The 27,846-nt window shown below is 37.1% G+C and overlaps 1 protein-coding gene across 5 annotated transcripts in view; it reads left to right on the forward strand.

Moving 5' to 3' along the window:
- The window catches only part of Nos (Nitric oxide synthase), an 86,742-nt gene that overhangs the window by 35,981 nt on the left and 22,915 nt on the right, over positions 1-27,846 (forward strand). For all 5 annotated transcript variants that reach the window (XM_066299795.1, XM_066299794.1, XM_066299798.1 and 2 more), the window contains 6 exons: positions 888-1,024; positions 11,338-11,500; positions 19,915-20,006; positions 24,455-24,567; positions 24,970-25,138; positions 26,517-26,691. In XM_066299795.1, the coding sequence (XP_066155892.1) occupies positions 888-1,024; positions 11,338-11,500; positions 19,915-20,006; positions 24,455-24,567; positions 24,970-25,138; positions 26,517-26,691 (849 nt within the window). The remainder of the gene's footprint in view (positions 1-887; positions 1,025-11,337; positions 11,501-19,914; positions 20,007-24,454; positions 24,568-24,969; positions 25,139-26,516; positions 26,692-27,846) is intronic.

A 27,846-nucleotide genomic window follows, 5' to 3' on the forward strand; every position in this document is an offset into this window, starting at 1 on the left:
TAAAACAAAGAACAAATATATGAGACTAACAAATATCTGTCTGCAAAATAAGTAAAGGCAAACTGCACATAAAAGACACGCAGGACTGCGACAGATGGAAGACGATAAATATAAGATAGCGAAGAAAGCAGTTACCTGATATAAGTTCCAGAATAAATGTAGAAGACGCAAGAGGAGGCTGTAAAACACTAGAAAAGGACCAGGACGCAGAAGGAGGAACAAAAATGAATAAGTTCCAATTTTAAATAAGTTAAATAATACAGGGCGTTCCATCGAGAAGTACAAAACGGCATGTATAACTAATGAGATGGAATGGTGAAACGAAAAATTGAGGGAGGCATTTAAAAGTAACCGATAACAAAAGAGGTGAGAAACAACGTAGACTAAGAAATAAATTAAACCCCAAAAATGGAAAAGGAAAAAAGAAACAACAAAGCAAACCAGTAGTCTTCCAATTCCTTTTCATGGCTTTATGCCCCTTCCCTTACTCGATATTACATCTTCTCACGTTCGTTCATAGTTGGACATCCCTGTATCTTCCGAAACTTTTCAAGTTATACCTTTTGCTGGTACTGGCAGCAAGACTAATCTTAAATGTATCATTTTTAATGTTATAAATAGAATTGTCTTCCGCGTACCGCAGTATCATATCTGCTGTTCTCATCTGGGAATAATATGATCAGTAGTGACGAATTGAAGATAAGCGCTACTTATAGTCGTCTTGGAAATGGGGTCAGTTTGATACCTATTTCTGCGCCACTGGAAGTGCTTTCCACCTTAAACTGAAGGTTAAACGCTCTTCGCTCTCAACTGAACTATTTAAAGGTGGAAATCAAAACTTAATATGTTTTTTTTTTTTTATTTATTTATTTATGTTTTATTTCCAGACAGGACCGTGCACCAATCAAGTATGTCTCGGAAGTGTCATGGGCCAGCAGGGCAAGATAGAACCTTCCAGAACTCCGAAAGAGGTTCTGAAACAGGCCAGAGATTTTCTAGATCAGTATTTTACCTCAATTAGGCGGTAAGTAATAAATTAATTAGTGTGTGCTTAAGACACTAAGCTTTAGTCTCCAAGGGATTTTCCTAAAGTTTTTACTAACGAAGCTTATTTCCGTTTTCAAGTTTCCTTACTTCGAAAACAATTTGTCATTCTTAACAAATGGGACAACCCTAAAAACGTTACATTTACAAATGAAGTCTCTTAAATCCTTTGTTGTCTTGTGTGTTTTGGGTTAAGATGCACCTAAATCCTTAAAGTTGTACCTGACTGCTGTCAGACGTTGAAATTGTCCGAATTAATGTTAATCTTTGTCTCTGTTTGAGGAATATAATGAATTTCAGCGTAGAATGTTAGATGCTTAATTTGAGGTCTTTATTTGAACTGCTATAAACTTTTGTAAGTTATCAAATACCATCACAGATTTGCAACTCAGCCGAGCACTTCGGGAAAATATCCTGAACACTGCTTTCAGTTAATTATATCAATAACTATTGATGGGGCAAAGTAGTTGAGGCGAAGCGGCATTTCATCTCCATTGTTAGACAAAATGTATAAATCTTTTAATGATTTGTTTAGAATCGTGTTTGACGCTCCATTTCAGTTTATTGGAAAGTTTAAATTAAATATTTGACGGTAAAAATCCAAATAATTCGTAGTTTATGAAGTTTTCATTAACGCCCCAATGGCATTTGTTGATCAATATAACGAATCTCTTGGGAATTTCAGAATTAAAAAAACTCAGAATGAATTTTCGCTTTACCGTCTAGAGGTAGATGTAGAGGTAATAACTTAATTTTAAATTTTAGATTTTGGACATCTAATTTTTGAAATTCTCCCTCTCAAAATGTATTCCTCCTTTGGACTGCACATAACGGTTCCAGCGATTCTGTCATTCCTAATAGCGATTCTGGTGGTATTTTCCCGTTAGGCCATCTGGAACCTGCATTGTGACTCTTTGAATGTCTTGTTCCCTAATGGCGACTTTCATCTTCCGCTTAATCCTTGGAGAAAGAAAAAATCACATGGACTGAACTGTAGGGTGGGCGTGGTAGTGCTGGAATTTCGTTTCTGTAAAAAATTCTTTAACCGACTATTTTCACCACATACAGCATTATCGTGATCGAATGCCTACGAGCCGGCAATGCCAGGTCGCTCACGGACGCCCGTGTGCGCAAGCGTGCAAGGATCGTGCACTGAAAAGTTTAATTCACTGTCTGGCCCTACGGTGCAAATTCTTTGTGAAGAATACCATGATCATCAAGAAAAATAATAGACACGGACTTAATCGAAATCTGCTCATTCGAGCTTTCATCGATCGCGTGACGTCACTCAGCACTTGGTCCTTTTTTTCAGGATCGCGCTCAAAGACCCGTGATTCGTCGCTCATGATCGCTCAGTGTATAAAATTGGGTTCGGTTAAAAATTACCAAGTTTTAGGCGAATTGGTGCCATCTGAAAATTTGCCCTGAAGGCACAGCAGACCTTCCTAAGGCCTTCGTAACTTTCACCGAAGCAGTTTTTTCTAGTTTAGCACATCGTCGCCAGATATTCGAGTGCATTTTTTGGAGTGATGCGACATGAAAATACAAGTAATATAAACGTACAACAATCACATCGCTAATACTGCAGTTACTGGATCACATCTGTCTTTATTTACACACCCACCTCTTCCACTCACACGTAGTGGTATCCCGCGCGATGCAGTGTTGTCGCATTGGGCGAAAAAAATGCATTCTCATGAATTTTGAGAAACAGGGAGCATGTGTACGAAATGATTTTTTAACGCCGATTGAATTATAGCTTTTGCATGCTGCACTTTCAGATTTCAGTTAAAAATATCGGTTAAATATTAAATCACTTAATCGCCGATCCATTTGTCATTACTCAATCAATGGCAGGGTCGGTGCAAAAGTCTAGATAAGCCCATTAAACGAGCTTGATTTCAGCCCACCCATTAAATGGATAAATCGCGTGTTTAATCGCCGATTATTTGGGGCGAAATATCACGGTGATTTTAAAACCGCTCTAAGCAACTTCGGGACGGTTTTTCATGTAGTAAAAAATTTCTTTTTGCAGAGGCAATTATTTATTTTTTATTTAGTACCGAAGAGCTCAATTGGACATCAATGATGGAGAAGCGAAAGGGCTTTAAAGCGGCAACCCTTCATCATAATTGGCTGTCTTTATGTATCATCCGCGACAATGCCTTCCAATTTTATTTACTGACCTTTATAATGGATGCTGGAAATTCACCCTCGGTTGCACCGAAATTCCGGGGGCTTTACGAATTTGAGGAAACACCGACTTTTGCTTTATTTGTCGATAATATTTGCCATCATATGTTGCGGAAATCGAATTCCGGAGCGAGCTTGAATAAAGTCGCGAACGCAATATTACTGAAATGAGCTTTAGAAATGAACCGTTTTCTAAATCTACTTCTGCCACTGAAATACACACTCGCTTAGCGGTGGGGAGATTAAAAATTTTGAACATCTGCCTGATATTACCCATCTTAGGCACACTTTCATGGGCCAACGCAACAGTTTTTTTTAAGTTTAAATCGGATGCTACTCAGCACATCCAAAAATCGTTTCAATCGTGTTCCACATTGTTCCTCCCCTAATCCATCGCAAGCTCCCTTTAAAATGCATGTAATGGATGCAAGAATAATCCCTGTGGATTTACGTGTTTAGATTAAAACTGTGGTGGTAAAAGGACCATTGAAACCAGTGAAAAAACATTAGCTTATGCCACTTTAGCTTTAATCAAACTCGAATTAGAGCTGCAAATTTATTGTAGCGTATGTGAAGTTGCGATGGGGAAAAACTTCCATTACAAAGTTGGTAATCGTCGCAGGAAATGAATAAATTAATAGGCAAAATGAGAAGAAAGATTACCTCGATGCTTGTGCCACTGCTCAACAAGGTTTTCTTTTAAGAACCTGCATCTCGGAAATGAAGTGATTTTTTTCTTGTTTCACCTCAAAGGATCAATCTCCTTAAACTTGCGCCGCGTATTTGGGAGACGCGCTGTATAAAGGGACGAGCGAGAGCTCCTATTCCAGAGGGAGCAAACAATAATTAAATTAAGGGTGTTTAGCCGACTGATAGGGGTAATTTTTGCCAACTCAGACCGAAGTCTCATATAACTCTCGTAGGAGAGTACTTGATAGCTGCAGAGCAAGCGTCTAGCGTTACCGGATTAAAAAAATAATCGAACGCGAAGCGAGGATTAACTTGCTTAATGCACCTGCTGATAGATCTCAACAAAAAATGCGACGGACCTTTCGTCGCACGTGCAGATTTTTTTTATAACATTATTAAGTTGTTGAGGAAAGCATAAAATCCTCAGGTAAAAACAAACCCGCCTCAGGGAACAACAATCGAATGCCGGGGATTAAATTTCCAGATCGTGGAGGAAACTCTCATGCAGCTGGAAAGACACACATAAAATAGAAATGTGATCTTTTGTTCTAGTTGGAGTTGGCAACAAAGGGGAATTGCCGGAAAATAAATATCTTGACTTTGCATTAAAACTACTACAGAGTATTTAATGTAAAGATTGCTGCGACTGTTTTCTCCTTTAAGGAATGGAAATTGAAACACATGCTCTGCAAGATTAAACTTGGAATGTATCGATTTCTTTTTAAGCTTTTCGGAGGAACACCGCAGACTTAGAAACCATTATTTGCTTAAATCGGCAATAAAAATACTCCCTGTAGACATTTGGCGAACTTAATGTCAAATATGCAAGTATCGTCATTCCAAATGGAGACGTAGGGATTGTGTAAGTGCCACAGGAATCGCACAAGGTTCCGCATGTCTTCGACGAAGACCAACGAAGTGGGAGGGGTCTCCGCTTCCGTGCTTAGATTAGGAGTTTTTGAAAGTGCCAGATGTTACCCACAGTGAGTTATGCAGGTCTCTAGACACGCGGAAGCCTTACCCGAATGATTCACGTACCTTAGATTGCAGGTACCGTACCGCCAGCAACCCAAGTCGCCAGCTTCCACGTTTTTATTGCGATCGAAACTGATAAGAGCTAAATACAATGACTTTCAAAAAAAACCGCAACACCCAGAAGAACGCATTGTATATATTTGAAATTTTGGTACGATTTTAGCCTTGTAAAGAGAAAAAAACGATAAAAATTTCAAGTTCGCATTTTAATGCGATATGAAGTTTTTCTTTACTTTTTTATCTGTGACGATCGTTCTTTTTGCAATTTTTTTACAGTCGGATAGCGATAAAGGTATCATTGTTAGTACCATGTTGAATGTATGGTAGCGCGAAATGCCTCCTGTAGGCCAAAATGCAGTTAACTCCCTTTGAAAGGGGAAGAATTGTTGGTGTGCACGAGGCAGGTTTACCTTTCCGCGAAATTGCACGTAGATTGGATCGAAACGCATCAACAGTGCCAAGAGATTGGTCTAACGAAGGGTCAGTAAATCGTCATCGTGGTAGTGGCCGTCCGACCAACGCGAAGACCGGCGACTTCGTCGTTCAGCGGCAGGTTTGAAACAATTCCGTCTCTTGGTGCCAACTGGGCAGCCACCCTAAATCGAAGGGTCTCCCTTAGCACCATGTATCGCAGAATTCGAAGTTTTGGACTAAATTCATATCGTCTTCCATTATCACGAAACCACAGGGTGGCCCGACTGGAGTGGAGCGTGCAATGGGTAGATGAGTGGAGAAGAATCATGTTCAGTGATGAGAGCCGATTTTGTTCATGGCGATCTGATGGACGGTTACGTGTCAAAAAGGCGCAGAGGAGAGCGACTAAATTTGGACGTTTCGGAAAGGCGTCATTCCGGTTTAACACCAGGTGTCATGGTTTGGGGTGCCATCCAGTATGGCAGTCGATCTCCTCTTGTTTTCATTTATGATAGATTAAATGCTCAGAGTTACACTAATAGTGTATTAGAACCGGTTCTTGTACCATACATGCACGACCATCCCGGAAGCACATTTCAACTGGATGATGCGCGACACATGTAGCCAACGATAATTTGAGGCATTTGGAAGCTGAAAATTTGGATGCTTTGCCTTGGCCAGCTCGGTCTCCAGATTTGTCCCCAATAGAGCACGTATGGGATATAGTGGGTCGGAGACTTCAACGTTTAGCTCGCTCTCCAGGGACCATAGATGAACTCCGCGAGCAGGTGCAGATTGCCACAGGAAGGTATTGACAATTTAATTTTAAGCACGCCACGTCGCTTACAGGAATGTATTAATTTAAGAGGAGATACCAGCAATTATTAAATTATTATTAAATTTTTTCACTTATTCACGATAATTTTCTTTTGATGTTTTGATCGTTTTTATCCATTACCCGACCCAACGTGATGCCAGAATTTCAAACGTGTACGATGCGTTCTTCTTGGTTTTACGGTTTTTTTGAAAGTCAGGGCATTAATAAGACCTCGCTCAGTTAAGAAAAGTAATTTGTAAAAATTATTCAAGAGGTTAAAAATGGTACAAATATTACAATTTAATTATTAAAATATGAGGAGCAATAGTGACCAACAGTAAACGAAAATTACAAGGTATTTTATGCTTCTAAATAGTTTATAACGCGGAGCAAACAGCAGTAATGCCGTTAAACGAAAAAAGGACCTTTGTTGGTAAAAATTCTGGAACGGTGGAAGATTCGGCAAATCACTGAATCGATTCTGCCGAATTTAGTCGCTAGTGGTCTTTCAACCCACTTCGTAGCTCCAGTGGGCATATTCAACCTTGTGCGATCCCTTTCCCGTTTGCACAATTCTCATGTTTCCACTTAAACTGATTTCACGTGCATTTGCATTCAATTAGGGGTTTTTAATGTTTTTTATTTATTTTTTTTTAACTGCGGAAATTCTTCCTGGAAGGAGAAATTTAATAGGTGTGTCGCATTTGGAAGCAAAACCCTTCGTTCCCTTCGTTTAAATAAATTGTTTATTTTTTACGAACTCGGCTTTTTTCCAATAAATTTACGTAACGTTCTTATGCAGGACACTTGCAGCGATAAAAGCAGAAAGTTTTTAACCCTCGGGGACCACTTAGCAATATCTTCCACAATTCCTAATTCACTTTCGGTTCAGTTAGGACGGTTTCTCTTACTGATTCCGAAATATTTACGACCACCCCACTTGCTTAAAGAAAGAGCTAAGGCAGTTATGTCGAACTTTCGAGAATTTTAGGAGGTGATTGAGTTTCGATGATTAACCTTTTTTATGTGTTTTATCCGGGGTTTAAATTTCCTGATGAATCTAAACGGAAAAGAAATGGGAATTTTCCCTCTCACTGACAAGAAAAACTCGTTGTTTTTCGTCCCTCGGGAGGGAAATCGTATTCTTTTCCGTCTTAGCCACATAATTGTCCTCTCAGCTGGCTCGTTCTGTGTTTAAGTTTTTGATTTCTAGAAAAACTAACAAAAATACTAATGGAGGTGGAAATGCTAAAAGAACTTTTGGATGATTATATGTCTTTTTACTGCTTCTTACTATATCCTGATGCAATATGAATGCAAATTAAGATTAAAAAACAAAAAAAAACGCACGAATCCAGGAACATTCCTTTTGGTCCATATTGCATAAAGTTATGTGGAACCTCCGATGAATTTTTGACTTTTAGAATTCAAAACGAAATATGTATGAATTTAATCACGATGACGTATAAAGCAAACCGTGTTTCACGTGCGTCCTGCAACTGCGTTTAGGCTAACGGAGACATTTAACATAAAACGTACGCTCTAGGTATTCATCTACCTCTATGTACCCGTAGGCTACAACGTGTGGGGAACAATATTAAATAGTCTCGCGGATAAAACTTTTTTAAAAACCATCCAAACTTTATTAATTTCAACTTTGCTAAGCTTCATTTAGTTTTTAAATTTCCGGTTATATTTTCTAAATAGAATGGCACCGAGCGTCCGATAAAACGTCGGAATTTATAGGTGTACGTAAAGCACGAACTTTTATTGCAAACTGACATTATTCGCGTGTAATAGATGATATTAATCAAATAGTAAAAGTTTGATCTCTGTACGATGAAAATAAGGTAAACGGCAGAAAAAGCGAGATATAATTCGTAAATTAATAATAAACATTTCTGAACGGGGCAAGTATGATCGTACTCTTTGCTGTCTCACCCCAGACACGAGGGGGGCACTGTTGGTTGGCAGTGCCGAGGTGAACTCTATGTGTTTTGCGTAGATTTTAATTTTGTTCGAAGGACCGCAGCTTACCAGGCGCGGAACCGATGCAGAACAAAACACACTTGGTAACAACACGCTTGTACTTGTCTCACTAAATTTTCAATGTTACTTTACAAGCGTCACAACAAATTGTAAAATTAGAGCAAACTAGGAAAACACAAGCGATCACCGAATGTTAAGAAACTTTGACGATCGGGAGTTTTCCTTGAACAGGACAAATGATACGTGAATTGAGAGCAGTATTGGGATCCTACTAAGACCGTAGGAGTCAAAAAGAGAACAGGAGAGATGTTGAAGAGGCGTTGCGAGTTGTGTGAGAGATTCTCTGAGACTGATCCAAATCTCAATTTTTCCCACCGAACGTGAACCTCATGTTATCCATTTATGTTTTTACCACCTCATAGTCGTACCAATTAATGTGAATTATTGGTGCTGAGGACTGAGAATTGCCTATCATTGCGGTGCCACGAAGGTGTGAGAAGAATGATGGGCGACAAGAGATTTGAGCGTGGAACGTGTATGCAGTTGACTAATGTAAACACTGCCCTTGAGGGTGATTAATAAGGGTTTACGTTGGCAACGTAAAAAGAAGCTTACTAGTGGATGAAGATGTTGCGTATTTTCCCAACAATTTCTTTGATCAGTTGCTCTCCTCTAGTTCGTCGCAAAAATGTTTATATACACCGATTAAATACATTAAATATGTATGAAATACTGTTCTAAAATTCATTTATGCATTTTAATGCACTTTTCACATTATATATGAGCATTTACGTTAAAAATAAAATAAATAAAATATGAAAAATTTACCCTGTATATTTTACTTGTGTATTCACCCTCCATATTTCTAGAAGCGTAAACTAAAATTAAAGCGCCAAAATTTTGGCATGATCGTTTAGATAATTTGAAAAACTCTGAAACGATTTGACCCATGTTTCCTATAAATAAAGGGGTTTGCACCCTCGTGAGTTTATTGACGGGGGTGAGAACTTACTTTGTTACTCGTGCCCCCCTCGACTCTAATGTCGATGCGGCTCGCCATTTTTAAATTTACTAGATTAGTTCTCTGTTGAAACTTCTAGAAAAACGTTTTTCAGCTCAATTAAATCTCCATGAGGAGTTTTTTTTTGACCTAGTGAGTCGCATTAAATTATAAATAATTAAATTAATTTGCATAGGAAAGAGGTTTGAGAGCGTTCGTTTTCCTTACAAACATAACTTATCTTTTTTTAAATTTCCAAAATTTGCATTTTTGGGCAAAAAGAGGTTTATTACCGCTAAGAGAGCAAAATAAAGCCCTAATAATAGCACCGAACAGAGATACTCACAGAAACGCATACAGACGTTTACAGAAGTGAGTTTTCTATGATTATATGTGTTGAAGTAGAGTCGAGAAAAGTTTTAGTTCGAAAAAGTGTTAAAGAAAGTAAACTCCTTCCTAAACTCTCTCCAGAAACTTGTTCGGGTTAATTCGATTACCTGAGATTTTCATTTACTTCAAATTTAAAATGTGTATATTTGAGATGAGTAATTGATAGCAGTTTCCCGAGGAAATTGCAGATACTGTTTCTAACTAGATAGTGACTCGATTCCAATGAATCTTTCTACAAGGTGTTTCGAAGAAGGAGGGAAATTTTTAACCATAGATCGAGAGTGAAGAATGCGTGTTTGAGTATGCCATGAGTTAAATTCTTAAAATGTCGTACAACTATTTTCGTTAAAACTTTCTACAACGAAATGTCAAAATCATCCATAGCCATATGCACGTTGTGATATATTTTTGGGTTATTTAATATTTTGTGCTTCGCATACTTTTTGGAAACACCCTGTATACACTTTAATACCAAATATAAAATGCATCTTTAGCTTTTTCGTTTTTGCAGTATTTTCGTTTCTTTCAATGTTTTCGGAAAATTAGCAAAAATTCTTGTCGATGCAAATTAAGAAAGTTTTTGCGATTTGTAATCTAGGATGGTGTGGTTGAGTTTCAGCCATTTTGACAATTTTCTTTTGATTTTTGACGTTTTTCATTTTCGAAAATTCAACTCAAGCCACATGCAACAAAAATTAAAAATATAAAAAAAAAAATGAAACTTTCTCCACCCCGTATATTCTAAATTGTGCGTTTTTGATCGTGGGTCGCTGTTTCTGGAGCCAGCATTGTCGCTATTTTTCGCACCCAACTTTTTCCTGACATTTAAAGGGCCAATTTCGGATCATTTGTTCAATTCAAAACTTGTTTATTTCTTGCGTGTTTAGTCTCTTTCCCGCCCTTTTCCAGTTATTTGCCAGAGTATATAGGAACGCAGGCGAGTTTTCCCGAAAGAAGTGCATACTTATGCTAACGAATTAGGAACAAATTGGCCTGCTCTTGAATACAATACTTGATGTATAACGTGTATATTTTTTAAGCAATCCAAAAATACAATATTTTTGTTAATAGAAATAAAAAAAATAATAATAATTGAAACTAAAAAATAAAAAACTGTGATAAAAATCGATCGGCACACCCAATATAGAGGTCCTGCTAGATCCTCCCTATAAAACCATTATAAACTTGCCGTAAGATAATTTGGCACCATGCGATCGTATGCAAACTTCCTACAGTCAAGCTTAACGTCGCTGATTCTTGTTTAATCTTTGAGTGTTGCAGGAATTGAGCAGGAAATCTCATTTTCATTTAACTTTAGCTGCTTACTTACGGCGTTATGCTAAAATCGCTCTTACCTTAAGTACAGTTAAAGTTGAAACCAACTAGTTTTGATCTTGGCATATTGTTTTAAAGTAGTTGAGATCGTCTTGTATCTAGAGGTAAAAAGTTCGCTGGCTTATCTACCCGGATACGTTAGTCTGGATGATTACTTTATAGATTTCCAGACGACGCTAGAACATTCAACTGGCATGGGCTAAAACAAAGGGCACATTTGCGAAATTAACTTGAAACCCTCCATCGCACTTCGCATATTACATTGCAAATAGCCCTGCTGTCTAACTGTAGTTTAATCTTAACACTGTTTAAAAGTTTAAAGTCTTTCCTTTAAGAAAGTTGAGACATAACTTCTAGACCGAGCATATTTCCTTATTTCATATCCCGAATGGGCACGACTTACTTAAGTTTTTTTTTTTTTTTGTTTTAGGGCTCAAACTCCGGCTCATATATCTCGATGGGAGCAGGTACAGAAGGAAGTAGCAGCAACAGGCGCTTATCAGCTGACTGAAACTGAGCTCATTTACGGCGCAAAATTGGCATGGAGGAACTCCGTCAGGTGTATAGGGCGCATTCAGTGGTCTAAGCTACAAGTAAGTTCGGGCTTGAGTTCGGAAACAGTCATTCCGAAGCTGTCGTGAAGGAAGGCTATTTCAAATCTTAACTCTATAAGATAATTGTCGTCACAGAGCTAACATCTCAGTCTTCAGTCATTAGCGTAGTCGACGACTTAATCCATGCCCAAGCGTGGTCCTTGGGGGGCACACCCTCGCCTAGTTTTCCTTTCTAAACATTGCCTGCGGCTGTCTCCTTCGGATTTAACATTAATCAGACTGAAAAGCTCCAACGGCTATTGAATCAAAAGGCTTTGAAAATAAGATAAATAGGTACACACAGAGTTTTCTGGGTGTAGTCAAAGGAACGGCCAAATCCAATAAGGCCACAATGAATAGTTGAGCAGGGATGAAATCTGCATATTGTTTGAGTGGGTTTGATGCAAACATAGTGGCGGAGCTTTAAGATATGAAATAAGTATGTACTAGAGTAGGCAATATGATATTATGATGATCAGTTCAAGACGCGCATGTTTTCGAAATGGAGTTTTTACACCAAGTTGTAAAGTTCAACATTATGATTCGAGGGCTAACTTTAAGCGTCGTAGTATGCAGCGCTGGGGGATCTAAAATGTGACGGTCATAAGTAGTTTATAACGGAGGTGTATACAGGATGTCCCTGAACTACCTTATCAAAGTTCACGAGGTGGTCCTACACATCAAATGCTACCAAAAATGTGTGGTAGAAAATTTCTAAAAAATCAGTCAACTTTGGGGGAATTTCATTATCTCATTCCTGAATTTAATGGAGGAGCATTTGAGGAAGCTGTTGTGCGACATTCCATAAGAAACAAGGCAGAGTATTTACGTATTGGCAAATGGATAGATGTCCGATGCACAGCCAAAGAAATATAACTGAGTGGATGCTCGACAATTATCAAGACAGATGGATAAGTCAATTCGGTTCATAACGTTGGCCTGCCAGAATTCCCGACCTAACACCTCTGGAGTTTTACATTTGGAATACGTTAAAAATATTTGTGTTCAAAGATGAAAGGGGCACAGTCGAAGAAATCAAACAAAGAATACGTGCAGATTGCGTCCGAATAGGTGAGAGGAGAGGTCGATTGCGCCATCCGGACCAGTCTCCAGAGATGCAGGTTATGTTCGTGCCAAGAAGGAAGGCGCTTTGAACAATATTTGTAACTTATAGTGATTTGGTTAAAATGTTTTTAATTTTTGCATATAGAGTTTTGTTCTGCGCAAGTAGTTTTCAATAAGTGACGCCTCCCTCACTATTTTAAAAGTAAGGTAAACTTATGAAACGGTAGAAAGACACTTGATCGTAGATATATTTCAAAAAATGCGAAATGATGTTAGACGGGGAATCTTTTGGGCCAAAGGATAGTTGAAAATTTAACGAAATGAAATAAATAAAAAAGTTTTACATTCAGGCTTCTGAAAAGCCAGCAAAGTGCAAACGAGATGAACTCACAATAGTTGTTTAAAATAGGGAATTTGAGTGGCTTTCTAACGGTACTATGTGAGTTTTTGTAGTGATAATATAAAGGAATATACGGGGTCATGTACTTTGCAAAACACGACAGATGCTCAAAAATAAAAATATTAAATTTCCTCAAACTTAGCTAAGTTTTTCGAAATTTTTTGACGTACAATTTTGGTATCGTTCGATTTACAGATCCAGCTTCTGAAATGCGGCCAGATAGTTTAGGGACACTCTGTAGAATTTTTTGGTTGATAGCGAACCGTAGTTTGGAAGAGTATTTCTGTCATTTAAGCTGGCCCCTATTACGTCACACGCTCCCTTCCAGACATTTTTCATATTCCTTTTTAAGCTATTTGGATGTTGTAACATAATTTTTAAAATAAAGATCATCGTTACTGTTAAACTGTACTTCAATCTACTGGAGACTAACTGAATTTCGGGTATTATGGGCGGGGGATCTTAAACGTGAACAAGTCGAGGCAGTTTTTTTGCTTGTTTACACCCGAAACGATGGCCTAATGCAAATTTTTAGGCCTCATGCATATTTAAGAGATTTCCTTAATTTTGGGAAACCTTTAGTCGAGATTCGCAAAATCGAATTAATTTAAAACGGACGAATTCTAAATATGAACGTTTTCATTTATACTGTGATTGGGTTCCGAATCGTTTGCATTTCATTTCGAAGCTGCCAGGAAGCACACAAATAAATAAATATAAATGTAGGCCTTTTGTTTGTTTGATACCATTTTATCGTATTAAATTGCGGTTTATTCGAATTACATGAGATGAAAATCTCATAAGTTGATGTAACGTGTTGGGGAAGGGCAGGTGCGCCTTAAAAAAATATAGGGCAATCGCTGCCTAAATAAATCCTTCATTCCCTCAAAAAAAAAAATTAAATAAATAAATAAAAGCCTTAGAAGTTATAATATAAATTATTTTATTATTCCTGTGAAGCAAAAAAAATATGGAAAGAATCCGTTTGAGAAATAATTTCTTTAATAATTTGTCGAGTAGGCAGTATTATATTATTGGAGTCTAAAATAACGTTTTTCTTGCTTTTTTAAGGCAAAAAGTTGGATGGAACAATAACACTAGGGATGACCATGTTTTTTCTAGTTACTCGACATTTATTTTCAGTTCCCGGATATTTGGATAGGACTAAGTAACACATCTTTATCTAAAAAACAATGTATTAATGCTTAATTTGTTGGGGGACTTTCGTTTGCTGTATCAGTCTATGATCTCCAGGCAGCAAACATTTTACATACTCACCTGAGTCGTTTGACGTAACTTGTTAAGGCTGGGTAAGTTATGCCGCAAGAAGTTGTGTGATTTGTTCCCGCCGGCTGTGTTCCCACGGACGGTAGGTAGCCCGGACTAGTTACACCGCAAGTAGACTTCTGAAGGTTGTCCGCCATTTAAGCTCCGCCTCTTGAGAGCAATCACGACCATTCTGAAACTAAGCTGAGACATAAATAACAATTTGAAAAAAATTCGTTGACCATAGCAAAGACTTTTTTCCTTTAAAATAGACTATGGTTCGTTGAAGATACGTAGTATAAACCGAAGAATTTTTTTAACAGCTTTTTACAATTACTATAGCGCTTTACCTATCCAGGACGCCCCTTGTCGACCCTTTACAGCACAAATTGCCAAAAGTTCTATGCTAACTATTCGACTTGATTCATCCTCGTTGTGTGCAACTTTTCGTTTAAAGTAACAATAATTCTGGCATTGCACCAAAAACTCATTTCTGCCAGAGTCCCGAAAGGAGATACTGGAATTGATCTCTTTTTCGGGCTAAAAAAATAAACTCGGCTCTGGAACATTTAAAATCAGTCTAGAACGAAAAGTTACAATATTGAAGGCGTCTAAGACATCAACAACCTTCAACTTATACGCGATTATTTAGGAGCTTGGGAAAATAGATCCACGTTACTCCGACAATCAACTTATCACGTTCACCCCTATATCATCTCTCGCCCTCGCTGTTGTATAAATTCACACACGTTCGTCTAAGAGAACCAATTTATCCTTTTTACTTTTATTGTCCGTTAGTTTCGGAAGAATTTTAATCTTTCCATGTCGCAGCGAAACGTCAATTTTTCCAAGAGAAGAAATTGCCAAAAAAATCGTGGTCAATTTTGCACCCCCCCAATATGTCACTTTGTATATGACAATTTGATTTTTTGAGGAAACCGCAGCCTCATTTTTAGTTCTGGGTATGCCGCTGCATCTCTCATTGAATCATCTTTCATTTGACATACCACAATCGATACCATTCCGCTTGAAGAGTGAAAAGTTAGCGGGGCGTACCCGGAGGGGGGTAAAAGATTTAAATGTCGGAAGTAATGCATGAAATTCCTTTTTCAAAAAAAAAAAAATGTGCTTGCTTGAGCGTTTTTTAGAAATATCAGGTTTATGAAAATAACAAATGTATTGGAATGTTTTTTACAAGCACTATACAGGGTGAGTCGGGAGGATCGTGCCGAACTTCAGGAGCGTGTTGTACGTGAAAAATAAATGTAAAAAAACTCAAATGTTGTTATCCGATTTTCGTTCGTTTACAAGTTATAGCGTAAATAAAATTCAAACATAAAATTTAAAAAATTTATAAATTTCATAAATTAATACGTTGGATTGGGCGTGGTGGCCCTATTGGTTGGCCTCCAAAGTCTCCAGACCTCACACCACTAGACTATTGTTGGTGGGGTTGGTTTAAGACTGAAGTGTACAGAGTGAAAGTGGACACTCAAGATGCACTAATTCGACGCATTAGAAATGCTGCAGCTGCCATTAAAGAAAGACATGAAACAATCAGGAGGGCAACGAATGCTCTTCATAGACGAAGCCGAAAATGTTTAGAGGTTAATAATTTTTGAACATTTACTTATGATATCCAAACGTTCATTTATGGAATTTCTTATGAAATTTATAAATTTTTTTTAAATTTTATGTTTGAATTTTATTTACGCTATAACTTGCAAACAAACGAAAATCGGATAACAACATTTGAGTTTTTTTACATTTCTTTTTCATGTACAACACGCTCCTGAAGTTCGGCACGATCCTCCCGACTCACCCTGTATAATTTGATAATGTTGGCTGTGTTTGCGGTTTTGAGGTCGATAGCCTTAAGGTCTCGATGTTCATTATTGAGCGATAAATTTTGCCGTTGATTCACTTAGATTAGCTGGGGCCAGATGTCATCTCGACCTAGGTATTTTTATCGAATTTTGCGACGTTTTCAAACTTCTTTACATCTTGTACAAATTCATGCGTCCACATTCTCCATCTGTATCTGCTAGTTTTTGAGCATAGTAGATCGCTCGTTGCCGAATATTCGTGAAGAAAATTCCAATTTTAAGAAGTAGGCCCAATGCCATCTGCCACGTATTATAATATCGAGTGTAAGTATAATAATGTCAACAAAAATATTTACATCACCACAGTCCTTGATGTTTTAAAGCAAGTTCATTAACACGGTTTTCGACAATAAACATTAACGAATCTAAACATAAATAAATCAGAAATGAAAAGGGGTCAGCCCGCATTGTTTCTTTGATAATTCGCCACTTTGTTTTTAAATAAATTTGTTTTACTTTCTTAATCTGGAAACGCATGACTGATAATCACTCGTCTGGAGTCTCTTAATTTCTATGTTGAATTTTTCCAGTTTTGTCCTCTATTCATCGAAATTGGCCAAACACCACGACAGCTCATCTTTTTCCCCAAAAACGTGACAGTTCATTGGGCTATTTTTCAAAAATAATTTAAAAAGCCCTCAATAAAGCCCTTAAATGTGCCTCAGAATGAAAAGTATCATTCGTTTTATTTCTGTATTATTGGCAGTGGGGAAAAAAACTAAGTAATTTCCAATTTTTTATCACTTTCGCATCACGCAATCTGTAGTTTATCTCGCCAGATTATTTTTCGATACTGTACGACGGGATGTTTTTTAAATTGGTTTCTCCAGAAATGGCAGACTTTGATTATAGAGATTTGAGAATAAGAAGGCAGTTAGGAGAACTTACCGCTGGTTTGCCGGTTTGGGTGATCCTGGAGGACAAGAATTAGAAATTAAGCGATTATACTGACGCAGCGTGCCTCGCCTATAGAATTGGGAACTGCTTCGTAGTGCTTCAATGGGAAATTTAAGAGTTGTGACTACCGGAAAAACCGAGCATGAGCATTTAATTTTTTTGAAATCTCTTAGAAGCAAAAACGAAAAATCCAAAATTCGGAATTTCGAAAAAAGTCGTAAGGGAGTTTTAGCAAAAAATGTAAATGTTTACGATGACCAGCTTTGTCTCTGACCGCAAACAGACTATTCACACACACGCTGTCCAGGACAAAAATGTGCTCTACGGAGATCTGGTAAACCATAAAAAATAGGGAGGTCCGAGTTTGATTTTGTCGCACAAACATGTAACACAAATTGACGACTATTAAGTAATGATACTTAAATATGATTTTCAAAGCCACTCATGGTATCGAATAAAACTCGCGTTCTGTTGGAAATGAAGAATGAAATTTTTGGAATAAGCCTGTTAGCAAATCATGGGTGCGATGTATTGTTGGATGCAAGAAAGTGGAATTTACCGAGTGAAAAATAAAATTTGAAGAAGAAGAAGGTTTCGAAGAAGCGAAACATCAGATCGAAAATGTGAACACCACATTTTGTAAAAGAGAAAAAGTGGCAATGAGAATGTCAAATTTATTCTAATGCACCTTTTGAAATAAAATCGAAAACCTGCAAAAAAGGATTTTGAAAAATCGGTTTTCCTCAAACAACTTCGGCTCCATTAGGAACGTTTCAAATTTGAAAACATGATTTTGCAATACGACGAAAGGCGCGACCCTTCTCCAATTTAACCGCCCCCCTTATCTCTTGTGGTCTACGAGATTCCCGTAGAGGGTATTGTTATCCGGGACCGTCTATAATTGATCTACTAAAATCACAAATCGCTCTTAATAAAACTACTCCTTTGCAATCTAGTACACAGATTTGAGCTTTTGAGTATTGCCGAAGTGGTTAGTAAAGCCCATTTGAAACCTCTTCTGCTAACTGGAATGAAAAGCGGCAATAAAAACTAAACGACTCACTAAATGGATTTTTGCTACGCTCCTCGGGATCAAATTAGTGTTTTTACAACACTCAATTTCCAGCAGTTTTAAATACTGCATAACGTCATTGCTGCCTGAGAGCCTTTTAGGCCTTCCGGCTAATTTTTGAACAAAATGAACTGGCGCATATATTACGAGATAAAACGCATTGTTCATGAGATACAGAAGGGTCGTTTCTGAATAATTCTAGTTTTTAATGATAACACGTCTTAGGCTCCTTTCGCAAAGGGATCTGATAATAGATTCTAAACAAAATAAGAAAACGAATCAAATGCTGTTAACTTCTAAAATGAAAAAGTTATACACAAAGTTGGCAAAAGCGAGTTTTACTTTTCACATTATTTCGTAAATCTAATATTAATCTCTCGTTAAGTCGTTAATAATTGTTTGCAATTAGATAAAGAGATTTTAATTTCTTTTGTCTTAATGGGGATTTCCGTTTTGCTTCTTCCACGCAAAGCTGGTGCACTTAAATGGGGAAAAATCTAATGAGGTCTGAAGTTGACTAATTGAGGCTCTCTTTATCTAGACTGACAATGTCATAACACAACTGATTAGAGCTTCGCAAAATGGCGCTCCCTAATGAGTTTTGAACATGATTTTTGAAATTTTTCCGTGCGAGGAAGAACTCGGAAAAAAAACAGTCAAGTTTGACCTTTTCTGTGTTGCGCCCCGTATTAACAAAATTCAGCAAACATCGCCGCCGACGTCATTTTGAGCTCGATTGCGAAAAGAAGATACCTGCTTTCGTTATGTAACTAGTAACGGATTGAAGCCCATTTACTCACCGGTTGAGAATAGGAAAAGTGTCACTTTTTAAGTCAAAAATTCGATTAAAATCAATTTACTCCCTTCGAATTACGATATTTTTAAACTCCCCGTATTTAATAGTTTGTAACTTTTACATGCTACTTCAGGGTGAAATAGCAATGTCAAATTTACTGCAGATACAAAAGGGTTCGAACTTGAAGAAGACGAATGCGCTGTTAAGACTTTATCGAAGTTTTTCCGATTTAATGAAATTACTACTCCAAAGTGACTAGGTCAAATTTACATTTACACACATGTGCAGTAAAAATGTATCCCACGTATGCCAGGGTCAAACGCCCACAAACAATTTTGACATTGACATATGATTTTCGTGCGATAAAAGTTTGGACTGCACAGGTGCGGTTAAGTGTTAGTTTTAGCTCACAAATACACGCGGTAAAGGCGTGTTACTGCACGCTTGTTAGAAAAGATGAAATATATATGGTTTTGATAGGGAGATAATACAGAAAGTAAAATCTAATAATCCCTACACCCCAATAAGCTGATATTTGCATAATTCACATTATTTCCGCTGAATTGCGAACGATATTTGCATACGTTAAGTTCCATTAGAAATCTAGTAATGCTACGTAGCGTAATTTGCTTTAAGTTTATGCTTAATTTAATGATATTATTGTAGTGACGTCACAATAATTTTAGCATTGAATCAGATAAACTTTGAACTTCGTGTTTGTGAAAACCGATGTTTATGCAGAAAATTTTCCGTCGCCATAGTTCGACATAATTTTTACAGTTTCCTCCCATTTTGGGGTAAACTATTCGTAGACAAAACCACTCTAACAAACTATTTTAAGCGGGTATACCGAGCAAATTTCTATTAGAATTATTATTGTAGTCACTTTCGTTCTAATTCCAAACGCCGACTAAATTTCATTTATCTGGTGCCTAATTCGGCCATGAGTTTTAGAGTCAAAAATGAGTTTGGCTTGGTCAAGCAAAAAATATTTAACTTCACTTTTTGCCTTAACAATTGAGTTTTTTCTAGGTATTTGATTGCCGATACGTTACGACTACAAGTGGCATGTTTGAGGCTTTGTGCAACCACATAAAGTACAGTACAAATAAAGGCAATATCAGGTAAGAGTCGCATCATTATTTCACATTCATACATCAATCTCTGGTAAAAGAACATTTTTACAATCGACATTTTTGACAATGTTACCTTTCATCGATCCAGCTTACCTTTAACGAAAGAGACATGTGGGATTTAGTTACATTTTTCCCTTCTTATTATGTTCATCAATATGCATAATACAAGGTTGTTTAAAACAGACCTCCTGGATGGTATAAGCCATATTGAAATTTGATTTAAAAAATATAAACTTTTAAGAAGGTTGTTTAGGTAACTTTTTCAATCACGGAGGAACATAATATTAAGCTCCTCCTCCGGATAAAAGTTCTCGTTTCGTTTTGGAGAATGACAAATTATGGTTTAAGAAATTTATAATTTGTTATTATATCATTCACTTTTCCTGTCCATCTCTTTCGGCAAAAATTCTAGCAGCCGCCTGTTCACGCTGGAGTATCTGCGAAATCCGATGGTCGACAGTTCGCCCCAATAATGGAGAATTCTAGTAGAGCCTCAAAAAAAATCCTTCAAACTCTTCCATTGACTAAATGTTACTAATTTTTGAAAAACCACGCTAGATCTCGCATAACGAGGGCATAATTATCAAATTTAGCAAAGTTGTGGGCACAATTGGGAACGTTCAGACGAAGGATCAGCTTGTGGCGACTTTTCAGACAACTAATAAATCGAAATGCGGAAGAGCTAGCGGCATTATTCCAAATTTTTTCAACTGCTTTCGGGTTTCAGGGTATTAAAATTGAGGAAATATAATTGAGTTTTTTTGTCTTTTTTATGGCAATAATTAGAGCTGTCTTAGGGAATTTAGGGGATTTTAAGGAAGTAACTGAGGAAATGTTTTGCGAAAACGAAAAGTAGTTTTTTTTTCCTACAAGCAGATAACTAGAGGATCTGCAAGGAATTTTATTGGCGACATTTAGGACTTTCGATGTGCTCACGTTTCTCCTAGTTCTTGGAAAGGCAACTATTTATTTGGATTTAACTAACTGCTTAATACTAAATTACTTTTTCAAGGCTGTCGACTATTTAAGGTCTCCGTAAAACCTTGCAGAGTTTGGAAATTTACCAAAGGGTCAGAGCTAGTGAAGCTGTTAACACTCCTGTCATGGGAGAAAATTGCGAGACTCATTATCAAAACAAAAATGCACCTCATTGTGTTGAGTAATCATTGTGAAACGTCATAAAGCTGACACGGCAATGAGCTTCTGGGTGTCCATATCAAGTTCCGTAAAGTATTTAGTTGAGTTAAATAAAATATTCAGTTCAGATATAATTTTTTAAACTACGAGGATAGTCTCAGAAGCACCTGACCTGACACTAAAAGAAAAAAAAAGAAAAAATATTACGTCATTTCTTAACGTAGTTTTCTTTGAGATTGGCACACTTTTCTCAGCGATGTTCTATGGTTTTTACACCCTGTTTATAGTAACAAGCTTCGAATGTTTCAAAATGGTTTCAACCTCTTCGTTATCGGCAAATTTCTTTTCAAGTTTGGGAATAGGAAATAATCTGAGGGGGTTAAATTTTGCGCATAGGGTGGGCGTGGAAAAAATTGGAAACCAAGTTGATTGATTTTGGCCATCGCTATGACGGAAGCGTGGACTGGTGCGTTGTCTTGATGGAGCAAAACTTTCTTTTTCACCAAATTCGGTCGTTCTTTCCTAATTTCTTCATTCATACGTTGTAATATATTTGTATTTGTCGTTTATTGTTTTGCTTTTAGGGAGATAGTCAGCGAAAATTATTCCAGGTCTGTCTTAAAAACTGAGGCCATCACCTAATCAGGTGGACCTTTGCGGAGTTCTTCTTGAAAGCTCTATACAACCTTGCTTAAACTCTGCCACCTTATATTTCACAGTTGTTGACGGAGGACCTAATTGATCCGTAATAAAATATATCTTCGCTTTAATTTTGGGTGGATTAAGATCTTTCAATTGAAAGTATTGGATCATGTATCGATGACCAATTTTTTTATATCCAAACAATCTCTAAAATTGTTCATTAAAAACGGCTTCAAAATGAACATAAATTGGTGTACCACCCTTAAACTTTGGACGTAGCTTTTTAAGGTTAAGTTCTTGTAATAAAGGCAAGTTTTTAACCAAAAAATCAATATATTACATCCGGTACTTCGTCGACTATCTTTATACATAGTACAACAAGATTCCAGAGCGATTAGGGTCGAGAGTTTTCTAACTCGCACAATTTCAGTGAAATTAGGCGTACATTTTTGGCTTTCCTAGACGAGTGCCTAGGAGGACAGATATAAATTTATTCTGTAATTCTCATTCGAATAACTCTTAAGACTTTCAATTTCCTATACGACCATCCGTATCTCTCCAATTATGGAGACTTAGGGTGACAAATCGAGAGGCAGTTCATTACTTTTCTGTATCTAATCTGTAACTTGTCTCAAAGTTTTCTGCTTTTCAGGGAATCTATCTGCAGCTCAATGTTATAAATGTCTTGCTGGAAGCAGTTGTGTCTGATAAAATCGTGTCGGTATTTTTTGTGTTCCAGATTTTTAACTCAAATCTATACGCGCCTCTGATATGATGGATGTTTTTTCTGAATTTTCCAAAGGACGAGTTTGCAAGTTAATGTCCAGATGAATTCACATTATTCAACACTTTTCGTTATATTTAAATTATCTTCATCTTTTTATAAATTCTAGACAGGTCTGAACCTTGTTTGAATTACACAAAAACGGACTTTTTACAGGAATTTTATCGTGAATAAATTAATAGATTTTCGTTTTTTTCATTTCATTTTTTAAATAATTATTTCCTTTTTTCGCCGATCTCATACGAAAACGCTAACCTTCAACAGTCTTTCAGATGCTATTGAAAAATCGCAATTAGAAAGTTTTCCGGATATTGACTATCGTTTCAGAGATATGTAAAAATAATTAGTTGACTTATCGAATACCGGTAAAGGAAATTACGTCGATATTTGCAAAAATGCAAAAATGTTCGCAGTAAAATTGGTTTTCAGAAACTTAGAAAAAAGTTTGGAGGAGTTTTCAAGGATTTTTAAAAATAGCTAGGGGAGCTGATTTTAGTTTTGCGGGACTGTTTTATGTTTTCATCTCTTGAACGAGTAATCAGGGATTTGTCAAGAAAGTTGTGGAATTATAATTAACGAATTTCTAATTTAAAAAAAGTGTTACGAAATATTCTGAAAATTAGAAAAGTAGCTGATTCATAAGGTGAAAAAGACCAAAAATCTTCAAGTAGAGGGTGCGGTGACCATAAAAAATATGAATAAGTGATGTTTAGAGGGGGATTAAATAGTATGTTATTCATCGACAATTTGCGTGCAAGTTGGGACCGTTCAATTCATCATTTTCAGAATTTTAAATAATTTTGTATATATACTGTTATCGCCCCTTAGAATTTTTGTTTGTAGAGATGGAAAAAAAGTATAAATGGAAATTTAGTATCCGGTCTCTTGAGGTCTGAATAATTAATTCCAGTGTAATCCAGTGGTCATATTTCCATGATAAATTCATGTAAGTTCAACTTGAAAAATATCCAGCGATTTATTGAGTTAAATCAATTAAGCCTGTTGAGCTCATTAAGAGACATTAAAGCTAAGATGGAAAGCCCAAGCTTTCCCGTTCTTTATAAAAGGATTATCAGGATTAATTTTCTGCATAAATGCGATTTTAACCCCCAGGAAAAGGCGCGGGGAGGAGGAAGGGGTAGAAGAATTTTTAGGATTAAATTAACCTTGCTAAATAATTCCACATATCTGGAATATGTATGGAATAAAGTGTATGTAAAGGCAAAACTGTCATCTGAAGTTGAAACTTTGCAGGGGTAATAACTATAGATAAGGCAAAATTTAGATTTAGTGCATCTCAGCAACTTGTATACTTAAGAGCGTAATAGGAATAGGAAATGAGAATATTTGCTTTGAGTTGATGGCGAAAACATCAGATACCGAAAGTGGTTCGAGGGCCCGAAATTTACGGCATCATTCGTAGATCTGCAAGTAGATGTAAATTAAGGGTATAAGTTGAATGTTAGAATTTCTAGATGTTAGATAATTATGTTAAACCGAATCCTAAGAGAAAGAGCAATAGAAGAATTTAATCTTAATTAATGACGTTGTATCTTCAAGAACGGTTTCCATTGATGGGCGTTTATTGGGAATATAATAAATAACACATTAATGATTTCCCCGGGACGATTTCTGCGAAAATACCCATAAATCATAACACGAGATACGCACGAACCTGAATTTTGATCAGAAAATATTCAAGTCAAACGATATTTTGAAGAAAAATGTAGATTCGAAAGTTCTTGAGCCCCTTTCATTTTCATGCAAATTCTAATTTTCGGAAAAAATGTGAAAGACCCTTTACGGATAGCCTGGTTTCAGACACCTGTTATAAACGATTTATTTTCTCTCTGATAAGTATTGTTCTTTTTAGGTCAGCAATAACAATATTCCCTCAAAGGACCGATACGAAACACGACTATAGAGTTTGGAATCCTCAGTTGATCAGTTATGCGGGATACCGGCAACCTGATGGCTCAGTTATAGGTAAGAAGTGACTTTATAGGATTTTGTATGAGGAAAGCCTAGTGCAGAAATAATGTATTCTTATTGGTTCGGCAAGTGCTGACAGAGTTTCGTTTATTTTTTCAGGATGCGTTTCAAGGAGCCTAATAGTGCGACCCTCTGCACTAACTTATTATATTTCATCCTGGTTACTGCTCCCTTTAGTCAATTAAAAAACGTATCGACGTCATTATTCAGTAATGTTCCAGCTCTTTCTCAACGGTTTTTCTGCCATTTCCGTCATTTCTCTTTCCAAGAAGTTCGCTTTCCTTTCTCAGAGCACCAAGTCCCCCTCTTTAGCAGTGATCGGGTGTTGTGGCCTACTTGCCATTATTTCCTCTTCAACTATTACCGTTTTACTTATTATTTGATTATTCCTTTCAGGTGATCCACTAAATGTAGACTTCACCGAAGTGTGCCAGAAACTAGGCTGGAAAGGAAAGGGAACCAGATGGGACATGTTGCCTCTTGTTCTATCGGCAAACGGCCATGACCCGGACTACTTCGACATTCCCAAGGAATACGTGTTGGAAATTCCACTGACCCACCCAAAGTAAGTTGAAAATCCCGATAACACGAAAACACAACCGCAAGTATGATCTCTGTGGCACATATTTTCAGATTTCCTTTAAATCCAGTCTTTATTTCCCATGGGGTATTTCGGTCAGCCTTTAAACCATCGCATTTCTGGTTTTATCATGACGTTTCAATCAGAAAGTCTTACATTGTGTACCAAATAGTTTCCGAATTTGGCTAACAGCCGCGAAAGTTGTGATTGATAGCCATTGAGGTCAGAATTTGTCTTGGAAAATTTCGTTTCTAATTGAATAACCGCAGGTTTCAAAGCCGTTGATAACCGAAGGAAAGCTTATTAATTTCTAATTTCTCTGTCTTTTGCCTTTGATTTCTCATTAGAAATGCATTAGATCTTTGAGTGCCCCAAGCAAGTGCAAATAACTGAGTTTCCTTTGGGCGGTGCAGACCTTAGGGTGAAAGCTAATTATTTTTAACATAGTTTTCTCGTGTTAGGACAAAGAACTGCGTTTGATCTTGAAGAGGGATGACATCATTACTTAAAAAATATGTACACAAAAATGTTAACGTAAACTTCATATAAAAAAAACTCGGAGACACTGCACAACCTACATCAAAGTTAGGACAATTTCGGGTCTAAAAGCATAGCAAACTCCAAGTTTCATCCCACGAGACACGAAAATTAAGGGCTACTGCAACCCTTCTGGGAACTTAATATTTTAGAAGAGTTTCTTTGCATATTCGAGTTTAAAATAATCGGTTTGAAGCTGACTTAAATGGCGTCGGCAAAACCTGAAGTTGAACAGATACCAAGTTTGAAGTTGTCAAGCTTGTCCAAATTAAAACCATATTTTAAGAAATGGGCCACATAAGGGCGTAGAGCTATAGTTTAGGTCTGATCCAATTGGTCTAAGAATAAGACAATTTTCGATTTAAGAAAATCGCTCACTTGAGTTCAAGTCGCAAGAACTCGTTCAGGTCAGCTCGGATTGTGCAGGATAATCGAGGTTGCGAAATGACGGCGTTCGGCACCGTTGAGGACACTGAGGGTTGAGGGAAGAATGAACGCACTTGGCGAAGTCGTCTGTGGGCTCTAAAACTGTTCATACGAGGTTGTCACATCTCTACTAGTTTGAAGAATACTCAATTTAGACACGTCTGAAAAATTTAAGGATACTTTTTTTTAAATCATAAAATCGATACAAATTAATTTAAATTGCACTTTATACTATACTACATTGGTGTAAGTGGTCACTCTGTATATATTGCAATTCATTGAAAAAATCTAACAGTAAATAAACAATTATCGACATAGATTTGTGATGCAACTCCTGATACTGTAGCACGTTCGCAACCCTTTACATAACATGTAAACATTTATTAAAAACTCATTTCAGTTTGAGTTGGTTCGAGAACCTCGGATTGAGATGGTACGCACTGCCTGCAGTCTCAAACATGATGTTCGACTGCGGGGGACTACAGTTTACAGCCGCCCCATTTAACGGATGGTACATGAGCACCGAGATTGGGTGCAGGAACCTTTGCGACACCCATCGGCTTAATGTTTTAGAGGTAAGGTTTCAGAGAAATTGGACGTCGAATCGATGTTAAAGCTGTTGCCGAAGAATCGCCGTAAAAGGTTCAATGACGGCCAGAAGTATCAATAAATAAGTGAATTAAATTGGGTTTAACCGACCCCGGTAGGGGTGTAAAATGAGTAATAGTGGCCATATAGGGAAGCTTCAAGGTCTCACCTTAATGTCTCGATAATAGCAATTCCGTTAGCAGAATTACTTACGTAGCTACTGGTAAATTTACGACTATCATTGATATATACCAAAGGGTGCCTCCACGAGAGTGCAAGATTTTAATTTGGCGCCATCTTTTCTGTTTTTTTTTTCCAATTCAAATTCACCGTTATTACATAAATTAATTATTAAATATCATCTCAAAAATGGTGAGAGTTGGACTATGGCGATGCGCAAGTTGCGTCAAATTTTCGGCCAGAAAAGCGCTTCAAACGCCTCAATTGTAATGAGACCGGAAAGAAAATTTAAGGAGATTGAGCCAAAGGTCCAAGAACATCCATTTGACATCTCACTCAAGAATTGCGTTTCACAAGAAGTGCTACGCAGCGCATTCTCGCGAGATGTCTACATATTCATACCTACAAAATCCAACTCACTCAACAACTCCAGGCTACAGATCACGCACAGAGGAAGGAATTCGTCGAATGGATAATTGAACAACAAATAGTGAATAGTAATTTTTCCAAAAAATATTATCTGCAGTGATGTGCCCTATTTTCGTGTTGACGGCTTCTTCAATAAGCAAAATTGTCGCGTTTGAACTATTGAGGAACCAGTGTTGTTCGTGAGAAGCAAATTTATCCGACAGATGTTACTAATTGGTGTGAATTTTGGGCGGAAGGCATCAATGGAACTTCCTCTTTCAACGAGACGTTGCCGAGAATATCCAAAAAACCATGACGAACTGTATCGGAGGATGATATTCCGGTCTCTTTCACCTCACATGGACGGTATTGATTTCGAAGACGTGTGGTACTCTGTTGATTATGTTTTTTGATGCTGATTTCAGACGTTTATACATAAACATTTTATGACATTAATTGATTTCTTTAAATGCAACATCTACTTCATAAGAACAGTGTCTTAGACTAGATACTTAAATATGGGCAACATTTATCGCGAAGTACACTTACCATAA

Source organism: Euwallacea fornicatus, chromosome 34 (assembly GCF_040115645.1).
Source record: "Euwallacea fornicatus isolate EFF26 chromosome 34, ASM4011564v1, whole genome shotgun sequence".
Lineage (NCBI taxonomy): Eukaryota > Metazoa > Arthropoda > Insecta > Coleoptera > Curculionidae > Euwallacea > Euwallacea fornicatus.